The 24,578-nt window shown below is 51.4% G+C and overlaps 1 protein-coding gene across 1 annotated transcript in view; it reads left to right on the top strand.

The window, feature by feature from the left end:
• Nucleotides 1-24,578, top strand: part of GNAI2 (G protein subunit alpha i2) — a 42,281-nt gene that overhangs the window by 8,388 nt on the left and 9,315 nt on the right. Inside the window, exons 2-3 of the mRNA XM_075345280.1 lie at nucleotides 20,434-20,476; nucleotides 21,450-21,591. Coding sequence (XP_075201395.1) covers nucleotides 20,434-20,476; nucleotides 21,450-21,591 — 185 coding nt within the window. The remainder of the gene's footprint in view (nucleotides 1-20,433; nucleotides 20,477-21,449; nucleotides 21,592-24,578) is intronic.

Below are 24,578 nucleotides of genomic sequence, written 5' to 3'. Positions count from 1 at the left end.
GTTCCCACTTTGACACCTTCCAACTCTTTATGAATCAAGACCCTCAAATCGAGGAGAGGGGCCCTGGGGGTCCCTGGTGATTTCGGGGACTGCTGTTAACGTTTAGCGTTTTTTGGGCACTATAGATGTCCCTCTCACTACTACTCCTGGCAGCTCTGCCTGTTGTGATTCTGTAGCACCCTATAAAGTCTTGTAATGAGTCACTACTAGAAATTAGTGGTGCGGCCGCCGTACGTGACATGATGTGGGTGAGAAAAGCGCTATGCCAGCGCCAATGAAATCTGGAAGGACGAAACTCATTCATCCGGTCTCCAGTGCAACTCGCTGGTGTTCTGCAGATCATTTCCATGGTAATGGGATGGCGGGGATCATTATATTGGTGGTGGTCTGCAAATTGTTGCACCCTTATGATGGGAGAGTAACTTGAGGTTGCTGGACATTGCACAGAGGTGATGGGGTGTGGCTCATCTGTGCATTCTGGGGTAGAGTCTCGGCCCCGGCTGTATGTGGTGCTGCATTTTGGGTCAAGGTCTCGGCCCCTGCAGTACGTGGCACTGGATTCTGGGGCAAGGTCTCTGCCCCTGCGGTACGCGGCGCTGCATTCTGGGTCAAGGTCTCGGCCCCTGCGGTACGTGGCACTGCATTCTGGGGCAAGGTCTCTGCCCCTGCGGTACCTGGCGCTTCATTCTGGGGCAGGGTCTCGGCCCCCGCTGTACGTGGCGCTGCATTCTGGGGCAGGGTCTCGACCCCTGCTGTACGTGGCGCTGCATTCTGGGGTAGGGTCTCTGCCCCTGTGGTACGTGGCACTGCATTCTGGGGCAGGGTCTCGGCCCCTGCGGTACCTAGTGCTGCATTTTGGGGCAGGGTCTCGGCCCCCGCTGTACGTGGCACTGCATTCTGGGGCAGGGTCTCGGCCCCTGCGGCAGGGTCTCGGCCCCTGCGGCACCTGGTGCTGCATTCTGGGGCAGGGTCTCGGCCCCTGCGGTACGTGGCACTGCATTCTGGGGCAGGGTCTCTTCCCCTGCAGGACTTCACACTATATTCTGGGGCAGGGTCTCGGCCCCTGCGGTATGTGGCACTGCATTCTGGGGCAGGGTCTCGGCCCCTGCTGTACGTGGCGCTGCATTCTGGGGCAGGGTCTAGGCCCCTGCGGTACCTGGCGCTGCATTCTGGGGTAGGGTCTCTGCCCCTGTGGTACGTGGCACTGCATTCTGGGGCAGGGTCTCTGCCCCTGCGGTACCTGGTGCTGCATTTTGGGGCAGGGTCTCGGCCCCCGCTGTACGTGGCGCTGAATTCTGGGGCAGGGTCTCGGCCCCCGCTGTACGTGGCACTGCATTCTGGGGCAGGGTCTCGGCCCCTGCGGTATGTGGCGCTGCATTCTGGGGCAGGGTCTCGGCCCCTGCGGTATGTGGCGCTGCATTCTCGGGCAGGGTCTCGGTCCCCGCTGTACGTCGCGCTGCATTCTGGGGCAGGGTCTCGGCCCCTGCGGTACCTGGCGCTGCATTCTGGGGCAGGGTCTCGGTCCCCGCTGTACGTCGCGCTGCATTCTGGGGCAGGGTCTCGGCCCCTGCGGTACCTGGCGCTGCATTCTGGGGCAGGGTCTCGGCCCCTGCGGTACCTGGCGCTGCATTCTGGGGCAGGGTCTCGGCCCCTGCGGTACGTGGCGCTGCATTCTGGGGCAGGGTCTCGGCCCCTGCGGTACGTGGTGCTGCATTCTGGGGCAGGGTCTCTGCCCCTGCGGTACCTGGTGCTGCATTCTGGGGCAGGGTCTCGGCCCCCGATGTACGTGGCGCTGCATTCTGGGGCAGGGTCTCGGTCCCCGCTGTACGTCGCGCTGCATTCTGGGGCAGGGTCTCGGCCCCTGCGGTACCTGGTGCTGCATTCTCGGGCAGGGTCTCGGCCCCTGCTGTATGTGGCGCTGCATTCTGGGGAAGGGTCTCGGCCCCTGCGGTACCTGGCGCTGCATTCTGGGGCAGGGTCTCGGCCCCTGCTGTATGTGGCGCTGCATTCTCGGGCAGGGTCTCGGCCCCTGCTGTATGTGGCGCTGCATTCTGGGGCAGGGTCTCGGCCCCTGCGGTACCTGGCGCTGCATTCTGGGGCAGGGTCTCGGCCCCTGCTGTATGTGGCGCTGCATTCTGGGGAAGGGTCTCGGCCCCTGCGGTACCTGGCGCTGCATTCTGGGGCAGGGTCTCGGCCCCTGCTGTATGTGGCGCTGCATTCTCGGGCAGGGTCTCGGCCCCTGCTGTATGTGGCGCTGCATTCTGGGGCAGGGTCTCGGCCCCTGCTGTACGTGGCGCTGCATTCTGGGGCAGGGTCTCTGCCTTTTGTGGATCAACGCGTTGCACTGTAGGGCAGGGTCTCACCTCTCTGCAACATGTTGGGCTTCACTGTGGGACAAGGTCTCGGCCCCTGCAGTATATCGCACTGCGGTCTGGGGCAGGGTCTCGGCCCCTGCGGTACGTGGTGCTGCATTCTGGGGCAGGGTCTCGGCCCCTGCGGTACGTGGCGCTGCATTCTGGGGCAGGGTCTCGGCCCCTGCAGTATATCGCACTGCGTTCTGGGGCAGGGTCTCGGCCTACTGCGGTTCATTGCACTGCACTGTAGGATAGGGTCTCGGCCCCTGCAGTACAATGCACTACAGTGTGGGGTAGGGTCTTGTCCCTCTACGGTGCGTGGCACTGCAGTGTGGGGCATGGTCTCTGCCCCCGTGGCACGATGCACTGTAGCATTGTGTACAGTTAGGGGGCCGTGTCCCTGCCACTTTCGCACGTGATGTGTTAGGAAGTAATGGTCTGCGGTTTGGGATGTGAATGTTCTGCCCCCAGCATAACTGTCCAGTGAGCTGGGAAGGGTTAACCCGGACCAGTGTGCGTCCACCTGTAGTTATATGGCTGGTGTAATTACAGGGCACCCGCCAGTGCTGATGGGTGGGAGGTGCGAGCGGCTGCGGATGACAGTGCATACATATTGGGAGGGAACGAAAACCCCAAGGCTATGTGTCCACGGTAGAATGTACCTGCGGACTTTTCTGCCTGAAAATCCGCGACTTTCGCGGCAAATCCGCACCCGCGGATTTGCCGCGGATTTTTTTTTTTCCCATTCTATACCCAAATCCGCAACAAACAATTGACATGCTGCAGATTTTTCCGGATCAAAATCCGCGGCAAATCCGCAGCGGAAAAATCCGCAGCATGGACACAGCATTTCCAAAATGCCATTGAAATGGCTTGGAAGTGCCGCTGCTGCAGATTTTCGGCAAATCCGCGGTAAATCCGCAGCGTGGGCACATAGCCACCCCAAAAGCCTAGTACTAAACTGAAAGAAGAAATGAGACAACAGGTGCCCGACCACCGCGCAGCTGCCACCCCAAACAGCAGGGTGGAGCAGTGGGTTATCTAATAAATATCACAGCACCCACCACATACCAGAGATCCACCATCACACTGCACATAGTACAGAGGAATGCACTCTACTGCTCTCTATTATCAGCCATATTGGAGCCTATTGTAGCTTCACCCTCTATACATGACTGACATTCGTCTCTTATACTGCTCCGCTGGTTTCTGTGGTTACAGTCCCACGTGATTGCGTCCTCTGCGGCGGGTTGATTTTGTGTTGTGTGTTTTGCACAATTAAATTTTGCAATCGTCTCGCAGATATGGCTGATAACAGAGGACAGTAGAGCGCAATCACCTGGACTGCAGGTGTAGAATGAGCAGTGCTTTCCCTGCCGCCGCGTATCTGGGTCCTGCGTGCGACAGATGACGCGGTCTGTGTGCGCCTCGTTCTCCGTTATCGCCGCCTTTCCCCAGTCCTGTCCGGCACAGTTATCAGGTGACGGCGCTCCCCTCCTGCACCCGCCGGACACTTCCCTTTATGAGATTCACAGCAGAAAGGCAGGAAATGGAGCCGCAGCGGGGGAGGGGGCCACTGGCCATTCACTGCCGACAAGGGGGGCAGCGGGGCGACCACCGAGGACTCGAGAGCCGTGGATTCCTCCTCTTCCGCTCCTGGGAAAGCTGGGTGATCACCACCGACCCCGTGTCGACTTCTGCTCGCTCATATTACTTGGCACCCAACTTTCCCAGAAACTGATATCATTAAACAGTGAAGTCACATCGGGTGCTCAGAAGGACATGCTGAGAGTTGTAGTGTCTCAGCAGCTGGAGGTCTTGGGGTGGGGGTCTTGTGTTTACTGCGTCTGTCACATACACCCTACCGCCGCCCCATGGTTGCGTGCTGGGCGTACGTGCACATGGCAGGCGCTGTAAACAGCAGCTTCCTGTCCCCATGCATGATGTGTCCACAGAGAGGATCTGCGCAGTGTGCCAGGAGCCTGCACGTTCATCTGTGTCCTTATCTGCCACAGGGACCCTCATTACTAAAGGCGCCTCCTGCAGCGCGTCTGCTGTGGTGAGATCCTCTGAGCGCGTCTGCTGTGGTGAGATCCTCTGAGCGCGTCTGCTGTGGTGAGATCCTCTGCAGCGCGTCTGCTGTGGTGAGATCCTCTGCAGCGCGTCTGCTGTGGTGAGATCCTCTGCAGCGCGTCTGCTGTGGTGAGATCCTCTGCAGCGCGTCTGCTGTGGTGAGATCCTCTGCAGCGCGTCTGCTGTGGTGAGATCCTCTGCAGCATCAATGGCCGTTCTGTCTCAGAGTGGAGGGAAAATCGCAAAAGCTCAATCTCTATAATATGAGAACGCTGCATATCTAATGCTAGAGGATCATGTATCATATGTGACAGCATTGTACACGTTACCGATCCTGAGTTACATCCTGTATTATACTCCAGAGCTGCACTCACTATTCTGCTGGTGGAGTTTCGGGCTGCACATCTTAATCACTGAATTGTTTTTTCCTTCAGATTCTCGCCCCCCTGGCACGTGACTTCAGGCTCCTCCACCACCCATCTTCCCCCAGCTTATGACTTCCAGACCCTCCATGATGCCACCTCTCTCCCCCCGGCATACGACCTTTGGACCCTACATCACCCCACTGCCGCCAACCCTCTTGGCATCTGACTTCCGGGCCCTTCATCATCCCCAGCATATGATGTCTGACCTCTCAATAACCCCCCCCGGCATATGAGTTCCGACCCTGCCTGCGGGGCTTCTCCCTCCCCGGCCCCTGCCTGCGGGGCTTCTCCCTCCCCGGCCCCTGCCTGCGGGGCTTCTCCCTCCCCGGCCCCTGCCTGCGGGGCTTCTCCCTCCCCGGCCCCTGCCTGCGGGGCTTCTCCCTCCCCGGCCCCTGCCTGCGGGGCTTCTCCCTCCCCGGCCCCTGCCTGCGGGGCTTCTCCCTCCCCGGCCCCTGCCTGCGGGGCTTCTCCCTCCCCGGCCCCTGCCTGCGGGGCTTCTCCCTCCCCGGCCCCTGCCTGCGGGGCTTCTCCCTCCCCGGCCCCTGCCTGCGGGGCTTCTCCCTCCCCGGCCCCTGCCTGCGGGGCTTCTCCCTCCCCGGCCCCTGCCTGCGGGGCTTCTCCCTCCCCGGCCCCTGCCTGCGGGGCTTCTCCCTCCCCGGCCCCTGCCTGCGGGGCTTCTCCCTCCCCGGCCCCTGCCTGCGGGGCTTCTCCCTCCCCGGCCCCTGCCTGCGGGGCTTCTCCCTCCCCGGCCCCTGCCTGCGGGGCTTCTCCCTCCCCGGCCCCTGCCTGCGGGGCTTCTCCCTCCCCGGCCCCTGCCTGCGGGGCTTCTCCCTCCCCGGCCCCTGCCTGCGGGGCTTCTCCCTCCCCGGCCCCTGCCTGCGGGGCTTCTCCCTCCCCGGCCCCTGCCTGCGGGGCTTCTCCCTCCCCGGCCCCTGCCTGCGGGGCTTCTCAACCACTCCCACCCACCCCCGGCCCTTGCGTTGTCCCTCTTGGCGTATGAATTTCGGCCCCATGATTCCAGACCTCCCCCCAGCTTATGATCTTGGCCTTGCTGTGCTGTCTGCCTTTACTACCATGTGGCAGAACTGCCAGTGGTGCAGATCTCACGGAGACCAGCACGGCCCTGCAGTAGGAGCCACAGGAGTAGCAAGTCCATGCCTGCCGTAATTTCAGCACAAATACCACACCCTGCTGGGAGCATCATGGCCGCCCAGCCATACATCACCTAGCACAATGCCGACCGTTGGATGGAGTGGTGTAAAGCTGCCACCAACGGACTCTGGAAGAAACGTGTCCTGTGCAGTGACGGGTCACACTGCTCTATCTAGCGTACGATGGACGAGTGTAAATTTGGGGAATGGGGAACGTTCCCCACCTGACTGCATTGTGCCCGCTTACAGTTTGGTGGAGGAGGATAATTCTCTGGGGATGTTACCAGGGGTCGGCCTCAGTCATGAGGAATCTTAATGCTTTATTACAAGAAATTGTGGACCATTGTAGGTTCAGCTTTGTGGGAAATTTGGGGAAAACCCTTTTCTGTTCCCATGACTGTGTCCAGTGCTGAAGGTCCATACAGACATAGGCTGGTTTCAGACGTCCGTATTTTAGGTACGTGTGACATCTGTTTATAACACGAATGTCACACATACCCATGTTATTCTCTGATGTGCCTCACATGTCCGTGTTTGCACATGGACTGTGTGACCTTTCATGACCCCGCACGCACGCACACACGCAGGCATCTCCGGCAGCACGGATGTCACACGGATCACACACTGATGTGATCCTTGTGACATCAGTGTAAAACATATCGGAGAAAATATGGGTCTTTTTTAATAAGAAGATTTTCTATATTTACTTCTCTCCAGCTCTGCTGCCTCCCGCTCCTTATCGCCACTCATTATACTCACTGAATATTCAGTGCCCTGTGGAGCAGCGCTGGAGACTTTAGTGCCGGGGACCGCATTGCTGGGTGAGTGTACAGCAGAGTGTGCGTGTGTGTACACATGCATGTGCGCTATGTGTATATGTGCTCACTGTGTGTGTGTGTGTGTGTGTGTGTGTGGTGAGAACCTAGAAGCCGGAACATCGCGGGGACTCATCACAGTTCCCAGTGAACTCTGATGAAGCTGTAGCGCGGGTGTCATCAGGATGTCAGAGTTCATTGGGAACTCCGATGACCTCCTGGATGTCACTGTGCTGAAGAATACTTGCCTGTCCTCGGCGGTGCTGTATCCAGCTCTGTCCCCGTGATGCTCCGGCTTCCAGGTCTTGAGTGCGGTGAATAATCGAATATAATGAGCGGGGGTCAGGAGCGGGAGGCAGCAGAGCCGGAGAAAGCAGGTAAATATGAATTATCTTTTTATTTCACAGACCTGTGTTTTCTCCGGTACCTGTCACACGTGTGACACACACCTATGACCATAACCATGCGTGTGACTGGTACCTGATTAAACCCGGACGTCTGAATCCAGCCATAGAGGGGGATTTGGCTTGTAGCACATGACCAGCTGCACAGGGCCCGAACCACAACCCCATCCAACAGCTATAATGGAGGTTGTGACCGGGCCTCTCCCCAACCTCACAAATGCTCTTCTGGATAAAGGGGCAAAAATTCCCACAGAGACAAATAGAAATTCTTCCCAGAAGAGCGAGAGCTCAGAAGCCCCTGAAGGTGGGTGGGGAGGAGGGGGCATACTCTTCTCTATGTGTGCTAGTAGCCATTATAGTTTGAAGGGGACTTCCATTGGCAATGGTGAGGTGGCTGATAACAGGGAGTGATGACAGGCTGAAGGGGTACTGTCCCTTTGACGCCGGTGTCGTTGCTGCTCGTGTCTTGGTTGGGGTGGATGCAGGACATGTATACTGCTGGGGGTTTATGTAATAAATGGGGGTGGTGGGTGCAGGAGACTTGGGCTCAGGCCGATGTAAACAGCAGCAGTGTATCCCTGGATAAATCATGCGGGGGGCAGCCTGGTGTCTCCGCGTCAGCAGTAAACAGTTTATCCAGAGCTCGGCGGCTGTTGGATTTATTTGGCAGAAAGTCGGGTTTCTTTCCCTTGTTCTCGCGTCACTCCGGCCACCGTCTCATTGCAGAGGCCTCGGGTCGGAGCTGCTCAGCATTGCAGTCACATCCCAGAGTCACAGATGTGGGATCATGTCCAGACCCCAAGCCGATGCCATCATCCTCCATCACTTGTTGGCCTCACCCAAATTATCCACCGGCATCCGACATGAGCAGCCATTTACACATTGTGATTATTTGGGAGATTTTCTGGAGCAAGATTGAACCCATTGTCAATCTGTATGTAAGAAAAGAAATACACAAAAAAGAGACTTATATGCCAGAGCTTTAAACTATTAAAAAACAAAAGCATAAGAATTTTTTTTTTAGATGTTTTGCATATCAAAATGTCCAATATCATACCTGCCCAGTAGCCACATCACGGCAATCTCATTGTACTGGGTCCTACTCTATTTTACTACCTCTCTGGGTTTTATGTAGGTTTTAAAACACAAAGAGAGGTAGTAAAATAGAGTAGGAGCCAGTACAATGAGATTGCCGTGACGTGGCTACTGGGCAGGTATGATATTGGCCATTTTGATATGCAAAACATCAAAAAAAAGTGTTTTTTTTTAATGTAAGAAAAGAAATTTGTCTGTTAATGGAGGCAGGTCTAATCATTGCCGGAGGGGACATAGGCTCTTTATTCTATGTACTGTCCAAAAATATAATTGCAACTCTTGTTTTTTTCTCTCATTTTTTGTGAGCTGAAATCAAAGATCTAAAACTTTTTCTGTATACACAAAAGGCCTTTTCCTCTCAAATATTCACATATTTGTTGAAATCTATGTTTGTGAGCACTTCTCCTTTGCTGAGATCCATCCACCTCACAGGTGTAGCATAATAAGATGCTGATTAGACAGCATGATTATTGCACAGGTGTGCCTTAGGCTGGCCACAATAAAAGGCCACTCTAAGAGCTCATGCGCACTTTGCGTAATAGCATGCATTTATGCTGCGTATAGCGTAAATGCATGCATCCTGCGTCCCATGCACAATCTATGTAGATTGTGCATGATACGTGCGTATGATGCTTTTATGAACGCAGCGATTTGGATGCCAAAATTTTGACCCAAATCCGTGCGTTCATAAAAGCAGCATGTCAATTATTCCGTGCGCTATGGATGCAGCTCCCGCTATCGGCTTTTTTCTACAAAAAAACTGCATCCACTATGCAGTGTTTCTGCAGCGATTTGAAGCGCACATGTGCTGTCAAATCGCTGCAGAATATTCAGCAGTTACGTGTGCATGAGCCCTAAAATGTGCAGTTTTACAATATTGGGTGGGGGGTGTCCAGGGAGGGGATCAGAAAACCAGTCAGTATACACACAGTCTGCCATCTGCCCTGTACTGTGAAAACCGGGATTCATCTGTGAAGAGAAACCTCCAACGTGCCAGACGCCATCGAATATGAGCAATTTGGCCACTAAAGTCAGTTACGACGACTAAGGGTCCGTGACCACGATCAGGACTCACTGCGTCTTGGACGCAGCGGGTCCTGACCTGCGGGGCCGCACGTCTCCTCCGCAGGAGACCGCAGCTGCTTGTACTCGCGATCAGGGTTCGGTGTACTGCGATCTCTCGCTTGTTGTCTCCCTACGGAGGACCCATGTAATTCCGCAGCTAACTATTGACATGCTGCGGGCTGGAAAGATGCACCACAGGTCAGTGTTTGCTGCGGAAAAAACAAGCACAGTGGGCATGGGATTTTTAAAAATCCATCCACTATGAGTCCAAAACGCAGCAAACACTGATTGTGGGCACGCAGCCTAACTGCAGTCAGGTGAAGATGCCGATGAGGAGGACGAGCAGCAGAGGAGCTTCCCTGAGACGGCTTCTGATAGTTTGTGCAGAAATTCTTTGATTTTGCCCCGATTGTTGCAGGAGCTGTCCGGGGGGCCGGTCTCAGACAATCTTGGGGGTGAAGATGCCGGATGTGGAGGTCCTGGGCTGGTTTGGATACATGGGGTTTGCATTTGAGGCTGGGTGGATGTGCTGCCAAATTCTCTGAAACTACTTTGGAGGTGGCTTATGGTAGAGAAATGAACATTCAATTCATGGGAAACAGCTCTGGAGGACATTGCTGCAGTCAGCATGCCAATAGCACGCTCCCTCAAGACTTGTGACACCCATCGCATTGTGCTGTGTGATAAAACTTCACATATTAGGCTGGGGCCACACGGGGCACTACTGCGATGCTCGCATGACACTCGGCTCGCGCTGGTAGCACAGCAGAGGCCGAGTGTCATGCTAGTGTCCCTGCGACTGCAGTCCGATCATGCGAGCGGACCTCAGCTGCGGGGAGCGGGCCGGCGCTGAGGAGGGGAGGGAGGGATTTCTCTCCCGCTCTCGTCCGTAGCGGGCTATTGCCATTTTCGCTCTGCACGCGTGCGGTACACCGGTGTACTGCGAGTGCAGTGCGATTTTTCTCTCGCCCCATTCACTTGAATGGGTGCGAGAGAAAAGAGTCTCGCATTACACCCGCAGCATGCTGCCATTGTTTTCTCGGGCAGATTAGAGCTAAGAAAATAATCGCTCATGTGCGCTGACACACAGGCTAGAATTGGTCTGAGTGGAATGCAATGTTTTATCGCACTCCACTCGCACCGATTTTCTCGCCATGTGGCTTAGGCCTTACAGTGGTCTTTTATTGTGGCCAGCCTACGGCACACCTGTGCAATACTCATGCTGGCTAATCAGCATCTTGATATGCCACACCTGTGAGTAGATGGGTAATCTCGGCAAAGGGGGAGATGCTCACGAACACAGACTTAAGCGGGCTTTACACGCTACGATTTCGCTACAGCGATCTCGTTGGGGTCACGGATTTTGTGACGCACATCCGGCCGCTGTAGCGATGTTGTAGCGTGTGACTCCTAGGAGCGATTTTGGATCGTTGCAAAAACATCCAAAATCGCTCCTCGTTGACCTGGGGGTCCGCTGCCAGTTGTCGCTGCTGTCGCTGGGGCGAAGTTGATCCTCGTCCCTGCGGCAGCACACATTGCTATGTGTGACGCCGCAGGAATGAGGATCATCTCCTTACCTGCCTCTGGCCACAATGCGGAAGGAAGGAGGTGGGCGGGATGTTACGTCCCGCTCATCTCCGCCCCTCCGCTTACATTGGGCAGCCGCTTAGTGACGTCACTGTGACGCCAAACGGACCGCCCCCTTAGAAAGGAAGCGGTTCGCCGGTCACAGCGACGTCGAAGGACAGGTAAGTATGTGTGACGGGGGTGCGCGATTTCGTGTGCGACAGGCAGCGATATGCCCGTCGCGCACAAACGATTGGGGCGGGTGTCATGCTAGCGATATCGGGCCGGATATCGCAGCATGTAAAGCCACCCTTAGACAAGTTTGTGAACAATATTTGAGAGAAAAAGTCTTAGATCTTAAATGGGAGCAAAAACAAGTGTTTTAGTTTTGTTCAGTGTAAATTTACCAGACTTGTTGAGACCATACTGCTGCTGTGATGTTATCCCTCATTATTGGTGCTGGGGTAGCACTGGATGGAGGGTCCGCCGCCTCCTCCAATCTCGCTGGGTATCCCACCTTATGTCCTGCTCTTATATAGTATTTTTCTAGCTCGTGTCATGTGAGAAGCGGACACAAATCCTGTTTTGCAGAACCTTTTCTTATCCTTGATCTTCTAGTCTGGATCGCCCTGTGTGTCCTGCACAAAGTACAGTTCAGGTGCCCCCAAGAGATGACTCTTTCCTAAACCGGAGTTTATAGGACATGAGGCCTTGTCGGGCGAGGGGTGGTGAAAGCCCAGCTTCTGACTGATCTCACTTCAGCTTTCAGATCTCCTCCACCTCCCAAAACATCAGTCGTCTAATGTTTCGGGGTCCTCGGTACGTGTGACTCTTGGCCTTGACTCCATAATAAGAGCTTGCGGTGGCTGATGCTGTGTGCTGGGTGCGGCTCAGGAAGGACCTCCGCTTCCTGCCCTCGTCTTCTACTTTCTTGTCAGCTGCAAGAGGAACTAAGCGTCTGCAGTGATCCAGAGAAGCTGCAAGCGTCCTGCACCCCAACATAGAGCTGGGGGTCCAGGGCTGCTGCCTCTGACAACATTATATATCACATGGCATCAGGGCAGACATCAACATATTCACTCCCTCCCCCCATATGCTTAATAATAAGCTCCCACCACAGAGACAGGAAGGGACGGGCACAGGAAGTGCAGCTGATGACATCGGAGGAACAAATCTCTGGTTTTAAATGGACACAATCAGAAAATCGACCAATCACAAGTCTCCAAATAGAACGAAGAGTTCAGATCCCTGTTTTACAGTTTGATATTGTACCAGTCTGAATCTGTGGCGGCCGTATATATATAGTGACCAGTCCGAATACAGTGCTGCCATATGCGAGTGTATAGAGTAGTGACCAGTCCGAATACAGTACTGCCATATGCGAGTGTATAGAGTAGTGACCAGTCCGAATACAGTACTGCCATATGCGAGTGTATAGAGTAGTGACCAGTCCGAATACAGTGCTGCCGTATGCGAGTGTATAGAGTAGTGACCAGTCCGAATACAGTGCTGCCATATGCGAGTGTATAGAGTAGTGACCAGTCTGAATACAGTGCTGCCATATGCGAGTGTATAGAGTAGTGACCAGTCCGTATACAGTGCTGCCATATGCGAGTGTATAGAGTAGTGACCAGTCCGTATACAGTGCTGCCATATGCGAGTGTATAGAGTAGTGACCAGTCCGAATACAGTGCTGCCATATGCGAGTGTATAGAGTAGTGACCAGTCCGAATACAGTGCTGCCATATGCGAGTGTATAGAGTAGTGACCAGTCCGAATACAGTGCTGCCATATGCGAGTGTATAGAGTAGTGACCAGTCCGAATACAGTGCTGCCATATGCGAGTGTATAGAGTAGTGACCAGTCCGAATACAGTACTGCCATATGCGAGTGTATAGAGTAGTGACCAGTCCGAATACAGTGCTGCCGTATGCGAGTGTATAGAGTAGTGACCAGTCCGAATACAGTGCTGCCGTATGCGAGTGTATAGAGTAGTGACCAGTCCGAATACAGTACTGCCATATGCGAGTGTACAGAGTAGTGACCAGTCTGAATACAGTGCTGCCATATGTGAGTGTATAGAGTAGTGACCAGTCCGAATACAGTGCTGCCGTATGCGAGTGTATAGAGTAGTGACCAGTACGAATACAGTGCTGCCATATGTGAGTGTATAGAGTAGTGAACAGTCCGAATACAGTGCCTATGTATATATAGAGTAGTAACCAGTCTGAATACGGTGCGCAGACACTGTATAATATCTATAAACGGTACATACTGTGTGTGTATGCAGGTGTGTGTATATATGTGTGTGTGTGTAATATTAGTGACCAGTCTGAATGCAGTGCAGCCGTACATATAGGGTAGTGACCAGTCTCAATACGGTGCGGAGATACTGTATAATATATATATATATATATATATATATATATATATATATATATATATATATATATATATATATATATAATATAATATATCCAGAGGTTTGGACACACCTTCTCATTCAAAGAGTTTTCTTTATTTTCAGCACTCTGAAAATTGTAGATTCACATTGAAGGTATCAAAACTATAAATTAAAACATGTGGAATGAAATACTTAAAGTGTGAAACATCTGAAAATATGTCTTATATTCTAGGTTCTTCAAAGTAGCCACCTTTTGCTTTGATTACGGCTTTGCACACTCTTGGCATTCTCTTGATGAGCTTCAAGAGGTAGTCACCAGAAATGGTCTTCCAACAGTCTTGAAGGAGTTCCCAGAGATGCTTAGCACTTGTTGGCCCTTTTGCCTTCACTTGGCGGTCCAGTTCACCCCAAACCATCTCGATTGGGTTCAGGTCTGGTGACTGTGGAGACCAGGTCATCTGGCGTAGCACCCCATCACTCTCCTTCTTAGTCAAATAGCCCTTACACAGCCTGGAGGTGTGTTTGGGATCAATGTCCTGTTTAAAAATAAATGATGGTCCAACTAAACGCAAACCGGATGGAATAGCATGCCGCTGCAAGATGCTGTGGTAGCCATGCTGGTTCAGTATGCCTTCAATTTTGAATAAATCCCCAACAGTGTCACCAGCAAAGCCCCCCACACCATCACACCTCCTCCTCCATGCTTCACGGTGGGAACCAGCCATGTAGAGTCCATCCGTTCACCTTTTCTACAAAGACACGGTGGTTGGATCCAAAGATCTCAAATTTGGACTCATCAGACCAAAGCACAGATTTCCACTGGTCTAATGTCCATTCCTTGTGTTCTTTAGCCCAAACAAGTCTCTTCTGCTTGTTGCCTGTCCTTAGCAGGGGTTTCCTAGCAGCTATTTTGCCATGAAGGCCTGCTGCACAAAGTCTCCTCTTAACAGTTGTTCTAGAAATGAGGTGTGTCCAAACTTTTGGTTTGTACTGTATATAGAGAGATATAGATTATATATATATATATATATATATATATATATATATATGTATATATGTTTGTGACTAGTCCGAATGCAGTGCAGCTGTATATATAGGGTAGTGACGAGTCTGAATGTGGTGCAGCCATATATATAGAGTAGTGACCAGTCTGAATGCGGTGCAGCCATATATATAGAAGAGTGACCAGTCTGAATGCGGTGCAGCCATATATATAGAGTAGTGACCAGTCTGAATGCGGTGCAGCCAAATATATAGAAGAGTGACCAGTCTGAATGCGGTGCAGCCAAATATATAGAAGAGTGACCAGTCTGAATGCGGTGCAGCCATATATATAGAAGAGTGGCCAGTCTGAATGCGGTGCAGCCATATATATAGAAGAGTGGCCAGTCTGAATGCGGTGCAGCCATATATATATAGAGTAGTGACCAGTCTGAATGCGGTGCAGCCATATATATATATAGAGTAGTGACCAGTCTGAATGCGGTGCAGCCATATATATATATATATATATAGAGTAGTGACCTGTCTGAATGCGCTGCAGCCATATATAGAGAGTAGTGACCAGTCTGAATGCGGTGCAGCCATATATATATATATATATATATATATATATATATATATATATATATAGAGTAGTGACCTGTCTGAATGCGCTGCAGCCATATATAGAGAGTAGTGACCAGTCTGAATGCGGTGCAGCCATATATAGAAGAGTGACCACTCTGAATGCGGTGCAGCCATATATAGAGAGTAGTGACCAGTCTGAATGCGGTGCAGCCATATATAGAGAGTAGTGACCAGTCTGAATGCGGTGCAGCCATATATAGAAGAGTGACCACTCTGAATGCGGTGCAGCCATATATAGAGAGTAGTGACCAGTCTGAATGCGGTGCAGCCATATATATAGAGTAGTGACCAGTCTGAATGCGATGCAGCCAAATATATAGAAGAGTGACCAGTCTGAATGCGGTGCAGCCATATATATAGAAGAGTGACCAGTCTGAATGCGGTGCAGCCAAATATATAGAAGAGTGACCAGTCTGAATGCGGTGCAGCCATATATATATAGAAGAGTGACCAGTCTGAATGCGGTGCAGCCATATATATAGAAGAGTGACCAGTCTGAATGTGGTACAGCTATATATATATATATATATATGAGTAGTGACCAGTCTGAATGTGGCAGCTGTATATATAGAGTAGTGACCAGTCCGAATACAAGCTGGCTGAATATATAGTGTAGTAGTGACTAGAGTTGAGTGAGTAGCTAACTATTTGTACTCGCTTTACTCATAACAAATACTGTCTAATACTCGTGTATTCATTCCAAATAGTGTGTGCAATGCAAGCCAATGGGGGAAAACTCGCAAAGTAACTAGTAACCCGAATGCTGTACTATTCGTACGAGTTGCGAATAGTGCGGGTTACTCATTACATTGCGAGTTTTCCCCCATTGGCTTGCATTGCACACGCTATTCGGAAAGAATACACGAGTATTAGTCAGTATTTGTTATGAGTAAAGAGAGTACGAATAGGTACTCGCTCAACTCTAGTAGTGACCAATCCAAATACAGGGCGGCCGAATGTACAGTATGTAGAGTGGTGACCGGTCAGAATACAGGGCGGCTGTATGTATATCAAGTTGTGACCAGTCTGTATAGGGCAGTGCCGGGCAGTGTGTTTGCAGATGGCAGCAGTGTTTGTCATGGTGGTCGGTCCTTGTACTTGGCAGCGGCTTATAAGGGCACTAGTAGTCGGCCTCCATTTTCAAAGGAACAAAGATCTGACCATCTTTTACTGAATGCTATACATGTGAACAGATACAAGCTGCTGTATTCTATCACCAGAGAGAAGCAGCCGTCATGTGTAAAGAGATCTGCAATCACTGAACATCAGAATTATAGGCCGCATTACTGTCGTATAGACCTTACCTGTGTGAGCCCACCAGCCAGCACAAGGTGACCTTTTCTCCTATGGGATCCTGATCATTGCTATCCGCTAGATTCTCCATGGGAGAGGCGGGTGGGCTCCGGCAGTAATGTAGCCTATGCTGCACATGTTCAGTGATTGCAGCGCTTTCCACTCCTTGGTTGCCATGTTGGGTCAGGTTTGCCATCTGCTCATCCCTTCTTCCAGCGTGCAGATATAATAATGAAGGCATATTCTCATCGTTTGTGTCATGCCCACGTCATCCACAGTGCCTGGGACTGTACTCCTGTGTCTCGTATCTATATAAAAATCAGTAAATGATGATAATCTGGAGTGTTGCAAGTGTTTTTTGCGGTGCATTTTCTGCCAGAATGCAGATTTCATGCAGACAACTTTTGCAGCATGTGCACATACCCTTAAAGGGAACCAGCATGACCAGCAGGATTTTCACATATAAAGTACAGGCACTGCCATACTGGCGCTAGGATCCTGATTCCAATGACATCTTCACTTTAGAGATCTGATGCTCGATTGCTGAAAAATCCTTTAACAAACCTTCAGAAATGACGTCATTGGTGCAGTGGTTTGAGCATCGGGGCAGGACTTTGTGGGTCGCGTCCGCTGTAATCCTCCTCCTCCTCCATGCTTGCCTCCTCTTATTTAAATTATGCACCGCCACCGCTGATGTTGGCGGCGCATTGCTAGTGACGTTTTCTTCAATAAAATGGCACTGGGATTGGTGCATGCGCGTAACACAATCTCTAGCGCTATTTTACTGAGGACTCTGTGGAGAAAACTATGAGCAGTGGCGGCGCATGTGCTGATGTAAAAAAGAAAAAAATTCAATCTGCGCATGTGCCCCCGCTGATATTCCTCTCCAATAAAATAGAGCCGGGGATCGCGCTACATGCAAGCGCTGATTCGGCGCCATTTTATTGAAGCCACTTCACACTAGCAATGCGCATGCGCCACCAACAATAGCAATGGTTATGCACTATTTAAATAGAGGCAAGCCAGGAGGAGGAACCATTCCTGAGGACATGGCCTATAAAGTCCTGCCCCGATGCTCGAGCCACCGCACCAATGACATTATTTCTGAAGGTTTGATAAAGGATTTTTCAGCAATCAAGCATCAAGTCTCTAAAGTAAAGATATGATTTGAATCCTCATCCTAACGCCAGTATGGCAGTGTCTGTACTCTATAGGTGAAAAACCTGCTGGTTGGTTCCCTTTAAGGCCTTTACAGGCACCGAGCAGTGGAGACTTCGATCCTATAGAGAGCAACGTGGGCTTTCCTGAGAGCTGCAGACTTTTTCCTGCGCCACAAAGTGTCTTCTAAACACTGGTAGGAGGTTTCTAATGTGATTTTGAGTCCAACTTCCACCTGAAAAGCTGGAGGTCTGTGCCCGATGCTGATCCAGCCACGGCCCATCCATCTGCTCCATTTGAAGCCTTTTATCTCATCAGTCCATAAATCCTGAAAACAATCCGTCCTCAGATGCCCCAGTCCTGATGTGTCCACTTCTGTGTCTTGCTCAGTGGTGGTCGGGCTCGGCCTCTCCACCTCAGCCGTGTCTCTGAACACTTTGTACGTCTGGGCCTCCAGGGAGGCTGCAGTTCTGGAATATGACGGCACTGGAGGACAATGGCTTCCTGGTTGCTTCACTTCTGATTCTTCTCGTATCTTTGGCCGTTAATGACGTCTTTGTTTCTCTCACGTATTTTGCTCCTTGGTGACTGTTTACAACAAAACCTTTGCTGGCAGTGTCATCGCCCCAATATCTGAGCAGTGTCAGGAGCGCGGCCTCCTCTGTAAGACGTGTAACTATCTGTGACTTCTCAGACTCCGGGAAATCCTTTTTTGGTCCATTTTGTCTGAAGAGAACAAACTCCTAATAATTCTGCACATCCTGATAAAGGGCATAGTATCCTCAGGCTGCACCCGCTTATTACACAAATATGCATCACCTGACCTGCTCCATCCAATCAAAATTCAGCTTTATACTGGTCAGAGGTGGGAAATTTGCAGAAAATGACAATCTGGTCATAATCCTCACTGCCTGATAATTCTGCACACTGTGTGCTATATACTCACTGCTGATAATTCTGCACACTGTGTGCTATATACTCACTGCTGATAATTCTGCACACAGTGCATGCTATATACTCACTGCTGATGAATCTGCACACAGTGTATGCTATATACTCAAAGCTGATGATTCTGCACACAGTGTATGCTATATACTCACTGCTGATAATTCTGCACACAGTGCATGCTATATACTCACTGCTGATGAATCTGCACACAGTGTATGCTATATACTCAAAGCTGATGATTCTGCACACAGTGTATGCTATATACTCACTGCTGATAATTCTTCACACAGTGTATGCTATGTACTCACTGCTGATAATTCTGCACACAGTGTATGCTATGTACTCACTGCTGATAATTCTGCACACAGTGTATACTATATACTCACTGCTGATAATTCTTCACACAGTGTATACTATATACTCACTGCTGATAATTCTGCACTCGGTGTATACTATATACTCACTGCTGATAATTCTTCACACAGTGTATACTATATACTCACTGCTGATAATTCTGCACTCGGTGTATACTATATACTCACTGCTGATAATTCTGGACACGCTGTATACTATATATTCACTGCTGATAATTCTGCACACAGTGTATACTATATACTCACTGCTGATAATTCTTCACACAGTGTATGCTATATACTCACTGCTGATCATTCTGCACACAGTGTATGCTATGTACTCACTGCTGATAATTCTGCACACAGTGTATGCTATGTACTCACTGCTGATAATTCTGCACACGGTGTGTGGCTCTATTGATTCGGCTGTCAATATTGCGGACTGTGGGTGATGGGTAACAATCGTTATGAGCCAACATGAAAGATATCTCCGTACCATGTGAAGCTATTGTCACATAGTTTGGAGATATGCAGCTACTGACCTCTAGATTGCGGGTGTAGTAGTGTTAATAAATTGCGTTTTTTGATCTGGATTTCTATATCTGGAGATCTGATTCACAGTTTCGGCCTCTGTGCATCGGTGTAGTCACAAGGCCTTGATTCCTCGCATTACTGGTCACTTTAAGATTCGGGTTGTTTTGAACATGAAAATTAATTTCATTAATTAAGCACATACATGTATACCTCGTAAGTATTATTTCTTGTCATTGCTAAGATGGCACTAAATGGCTGGAGGACGAGATCCACTTATTAGGTGTCGGGTGAGATAATATCCTGAGGATTAGGAGCTCAGCTACCATCAGATTAACACCTCTTATCTGCTAATCATTGTGCTCACAGGGTTAATGCGCCCATGATACCCGCTGCTGAGAACGGCTGCCTCCTGCGGGGTGACGTGGCCATGTGTGCACTGGTGCCATGGTGCTGTGTGAGGGGACAGTTGGCATCGCTGCCAGGGCTGCAGCAGAGAAACAAAGCGTTTCTTGTCTGCTGCCCGGGACACATGTTGGTATCAGGCCGGGCCAGCTGTCACTGTGCGTGTGCGGCGAGATATAGCAATAAAGCCCCCGCTGGCGTCCCTGATTATCCGCCCCGATCCTGATCGCTGGATCTTTACATTTCTAATATCTTGTGGGTTTAACTCCTCAGCGGCATGGCATACAGATCCCTGCCAGTCTCATACCCGGCGGTCAGTGCCCGGCCGCAGTCACATTCCTCTGGACGGTCAGCTGAGTCTCATTAATTCTGCGCATTGATAACGAGGAGACCTTCGCTCTGCGTCTCGGCTCATATCGGTCTCCGCTGCTTTGATATTTTCACACATGGCTGCCCGCTGTACCCACACATGCTCTGGATGCGGCTGAACGATTATTTAAAGCTTCAGGAAAGGAAAACTACTATAAGGATGATGTCACGTGACAGGTACTCGTAAGGAAACTGCAGAGATGGCTGTAAAAATGCTAATATAAGAATCCAGGTACCAAGGACGGTGACGCCGCAAATATAAAAATGGTCGTCTGCCCCCCAGTACTTTGTGGGTTCCACATCTGTACAATGTTCCGCCAGTCGCAGGTGGAGCAGCATGTAGTGTCACCCTCACGTGAATCCTCCTCTAACCTGGTCTCATTTTGTTTCTTTAGGTGCTGGAGAATCTGGGAAAAGCACAATCGTCAAACAGATGAAGTAAGGCTCCGATCCGCCACGCTGAAAATGTATCTCCAATTTTCCATAGATATGAGGGTTTTATTGTGTTCTTGATGCTTTTGTGGAGGGACGGTCTAATGTCAGAACCAAATATCAGGATGACTACTGCCATGCACCAGATGATTTGTACTGGGAAGTGGGCTGCCTATAATATCAGATAATCTGTACTAGGATGGGGGGTGCTTTTAGTACCAGATAATCTGTACTGGGATTTGGGGTTCTTATAGTACCAGATAATCTGTACAGAGGTGCCTAGTACCAGATAATCTGTACCGAGATGCAGAGTGCCTATAGTACCAGATAATCTCTACTGGAGTGCCTATAGTACCAGATAATCTCTACTGGGGTGCCTATAGTACCAGATAATCTCTACTGGGGTGCCTATAGTACCAGATAATCTCTACTGGGGTGCCTATAGTACCAGATAGTTTGTACCAAGTGGCCTAGTACCAGATAATCTGTACTGGGATGCATTGTACCTGTAGTACCAGATCATCTGTACTGGGATGTGGATGGGGGGAGCCTATAGCACAAGATAATCTGTACCGGGATACCTATAGTACCAGATAATCCGTACCGGGGTGCCTATAGGACCAGATAATCTGTACCGGGATGCAGGGTGCCTATAGTACCAGATAATCTGTACTGGGATGCAGGGTGCCTATAGTACCAGATAATTTGTACCAAGTGGCCTAGTACCAGATAATCTGTACTGGAATGCATTGTGCCTGTAGTACCAGATCATCTGTACTGGGATGTGGGGAGCCTATAGCACAAGATAATCTGTACTGGGATGTGGGGAGCCTATAGCACAAGATAATCTGTACTGGGATGCGGGGTGCCTATAGTACCAGATATTTGGGGTCGGATGTTAAATTAGCCGTTACAGATAATCTTGTCTGGCTCGCAGGGTGCCTTGTATTCTGTATATTTATGCAGTGTAATCTTCCAGGATTATCCATGAGGACGGTTACTCGGAGGAGGAATGCCGGCAGTACCGAGCTGTGGTTTACAGTAACACCATCCAGTCCATAATGGCCATAATAAAGGCAATGGGGAACCTCAAGATAGACTTTGGAGACACAGCCAGGGCGGTGAGTATCCACCAGTGTGCCATATGTTTCGAATCGCCATCAGTCCTGTCCCTGCAGCCTCTGGCATCCCAATCCTGTGCTTCACCAGAAGTGAAAACTCGAGGCTCACGTGGGACCTTACGGCCCGTGGACCCTATTGGGCTGGAACCCTGCCACCATCTAATATATAAAGCTGAATGTGTGTGTATGTGTGTGTATGTGTATGTCCGGGATTAGCATCCGCACCGTCGCAACTACAGCCACAAAATCTTGCACACTCACACTTCTGGACCCCGAGAGCGTCATAGGCTATATTTTGTGGGGAAATTTTTAACCCTGCTCTTTACAGTTATTCGCCAAAAAACCTGCCTCCATTAAAGCGAATGGAGCTGGGAGCCACAGTGCAGCCAGAACTTCAGAAGAATACGCAGCCACGCCCTTATATGTAATGTTGGCGTGTCACAATGCAGCAAGGGCAAGAGGCAGACACAGACAGGGAAAGAGGCAGACACAGACAGGGAAAGAGGCAGACACAGGCACAAAGAGACAGGCACAAAGAGACAGGCACAAAGAGACAGGCACAAAGAGACAGGCACAAAGAGACAGGCACAAAGAGACAGGCACAAAGAGACAGGCACAAAGAGACAGGCACAAAGAGACAGGCACAAAGAGACAGGCACGCAGGGAAAGAGGCAGCACAAAGAGACAGGCACGCAGGGAAAGAGGCACGCAGGGAAAGAGGCACGCAGGGAAAGAGGCACGCAGGGAAAGAGGCACGCAGGGAAAGAGGCACGCAGGGAAAGAGGCACGCAGGGAAAGAGGCACGCAGGGAAAGAGGCACGCAGGGAAAGAGGCACGCAGGGAAAGAGGCACGCAGGGAAAGAGGCACGCAGGGAAAGAGGCACGCAGGGAAAGAGGCACGCAGGGAAAGAGGCACGCAGGGAAAGAGGCACGCAGGGAAAGAGGCACGCAGGGAAAGAGGCACGCAGGGAAAGAGGCACGCAGGGAAAGAGGCACGCAGGGAAAGAGGCACGCAGGGAAAGAGGCACGCAGGGAAAGAGGCACGCAGGGAAAGAGGCACGCAGGGAAAGAGGCACGCAGGGAAAGAGGCACGCAGGGAAAGAGGCACGCAGGGAAAGAGGCACGCAGGGAAAGAGGCACGCAGGGAAAGAGGCACGCAGGGAAAGAGGCACGCAGGGAAAGAGGCACGCAGGGAAAGAGGCACGCAGGGAAAGAGGCACGCAGGGAAAGAGGCACGCAGGGAAAGAGGCACGCAGGGAAAGAGGCACGCAGGGAAAGAGGCACGCAGGGAAAGAGGCACGCAGGGAAAGAGGCACGCAGGGAAAGAGGCACGCAGGGAAAGAGGCACGCAGGGAAAGAGGCACGCAGGGAAAGAGGCACGCAGGGAAAGAGGCACGCAGGGAAAGAGGCACGCAGGGAAAGAGGCACGCAGGGAAAGAGGCACGCAGGGAAAGAGGCACGCAGGGAAAGAGGCACGCAGGGAAAGAGGCACGCAGGGAAAGAGGCACGCAGGGAAAGAGGCACGCAGGGAAAGAGGCACGCAGGGAAAGAGGCACGCAGGGAAAGAGGCACGCAGGGAAAGAGGCACGCAGGGAAAGAGGCACGCAGGGAAAGAGGCACGCAGGGAAAGAGGCACGCAGGGAAAGAGGCACGCAGGGAAAGAGGCACGCAGGGAAAGAGGCACGCAGGGAAAGAGGCACGCAGGGAAAGAGGCACGCAGGGAAAGAGGCACGCAGGGAAAGAGACAGACACAGGCACAAAGAGACAGACACAGGCACAAAGAGACAGACACAGGCACAAAGAGACAGACACAGGCACAAAGAGACAGACACAGGCACAAAGAGACAGACACAGGCACAAAGAGACAGACACAGGCACAAAGAGACAGACACAGGCACAAAGAGACAGACACAGGCACAAAGAGACAGGCACAAAGAGACAGGCACAGGCACAAAGAGACAGGCACAAAGAGACAGGCACAGGCACAAAGAGACAGGCACAGGCACAAAGAGACAGGCACAGGCACAAAGAGACAGGCACAGGCACAAAGAGACAGGCACAGGCACAAAGAGACAGGCACAGGCACAAAGAGACGGGGAACGAGACGGACAGGGAACGAGACGGGCAGGGAGCGAGACGGGCAGGGAGCGAGACGGGCAGGGAGCGAGACGGGCAGGGAGCGAGACGGGCAGGGAGCGAGACGGGCAGGGAGCGAGACGGGCAGGGAGCGAGACGGGCAGGGAGCGAGACGGGCAGGGAGCGAGACGGAGTCAGAGATATATACAGAGGGGGAGACAGACATTATAATTACATTTCTATCTGTTCTGTGGTTTTTGTGTGCAGAATACATTTTTGTTAATACATTCTATTTTGTTAACAGCAGTTATTAACCCGGGCGAAGCCGGGTAGTACAGCTAGTATTAGATAAAAGGACAGAGGTATAATCCTTCTCTGCACTGATGATCCATGCTGGGATTTTCAATGGTATAAAACTGTTAAGTGCCCTGAATTATCCAGTCCTCATATTATCGGCTGGGACAACCGGAGTGTCTATTGATAATGAGCCTTGAGCTTCCTAGTGTCGGGCAGAAAAGAGTTAAAAATCACAATGGGAAAGAACAGTTATCATGACAGCCACAAACCCAGCGCGCCGCAGTGCAGAGAATAATGAGGACACGGCTTTACCAGGGCACAGACTCCCAGGACCCACTCCTAATTAGATTACCCTGTCCCCGGTGACTGCGCCTCCTCCTACTAATTATCTCCATGATACATAAACCACTCACAGCCGTGAGGAGACGGGGGGAAAGCTGTGACCCTGCGGGTACCTTCACTGCACGCAATGGTATCGGCCCATACAGCGAATGGCGAAGAGTCGCACGTCGCTGCGCCATCTTCACCGCTGGACGAGGCCTTCATTATTAATCTTGGCTGAATTGGTGTCTCCACCTGAGTGCGGCCCCCATGGTGACATGTCCAACTGAGGA

The sequence above is a fragment of the Anomaloglossus baeobatrachus genome, chromosome 4 (assembly GCF_048569485.1).
Source record: "Anomaloglossus baeobatrachus isolate aAnoBae1 chromosome 4, aAnoBae1.hap1, whole genome shotgun sequence".
NCBI lineage: Eukaryota > Metazoa > Chordata > Amphibia > Anura > Aromobatidae > Anomaloglossus > Anomaloglossus baeobatrachus.
The sequence above is the reverse complement of the archived record's forward strand: the minus strand, read 5'-3'. Positions and strand labels throughout refer to the sequence as shown.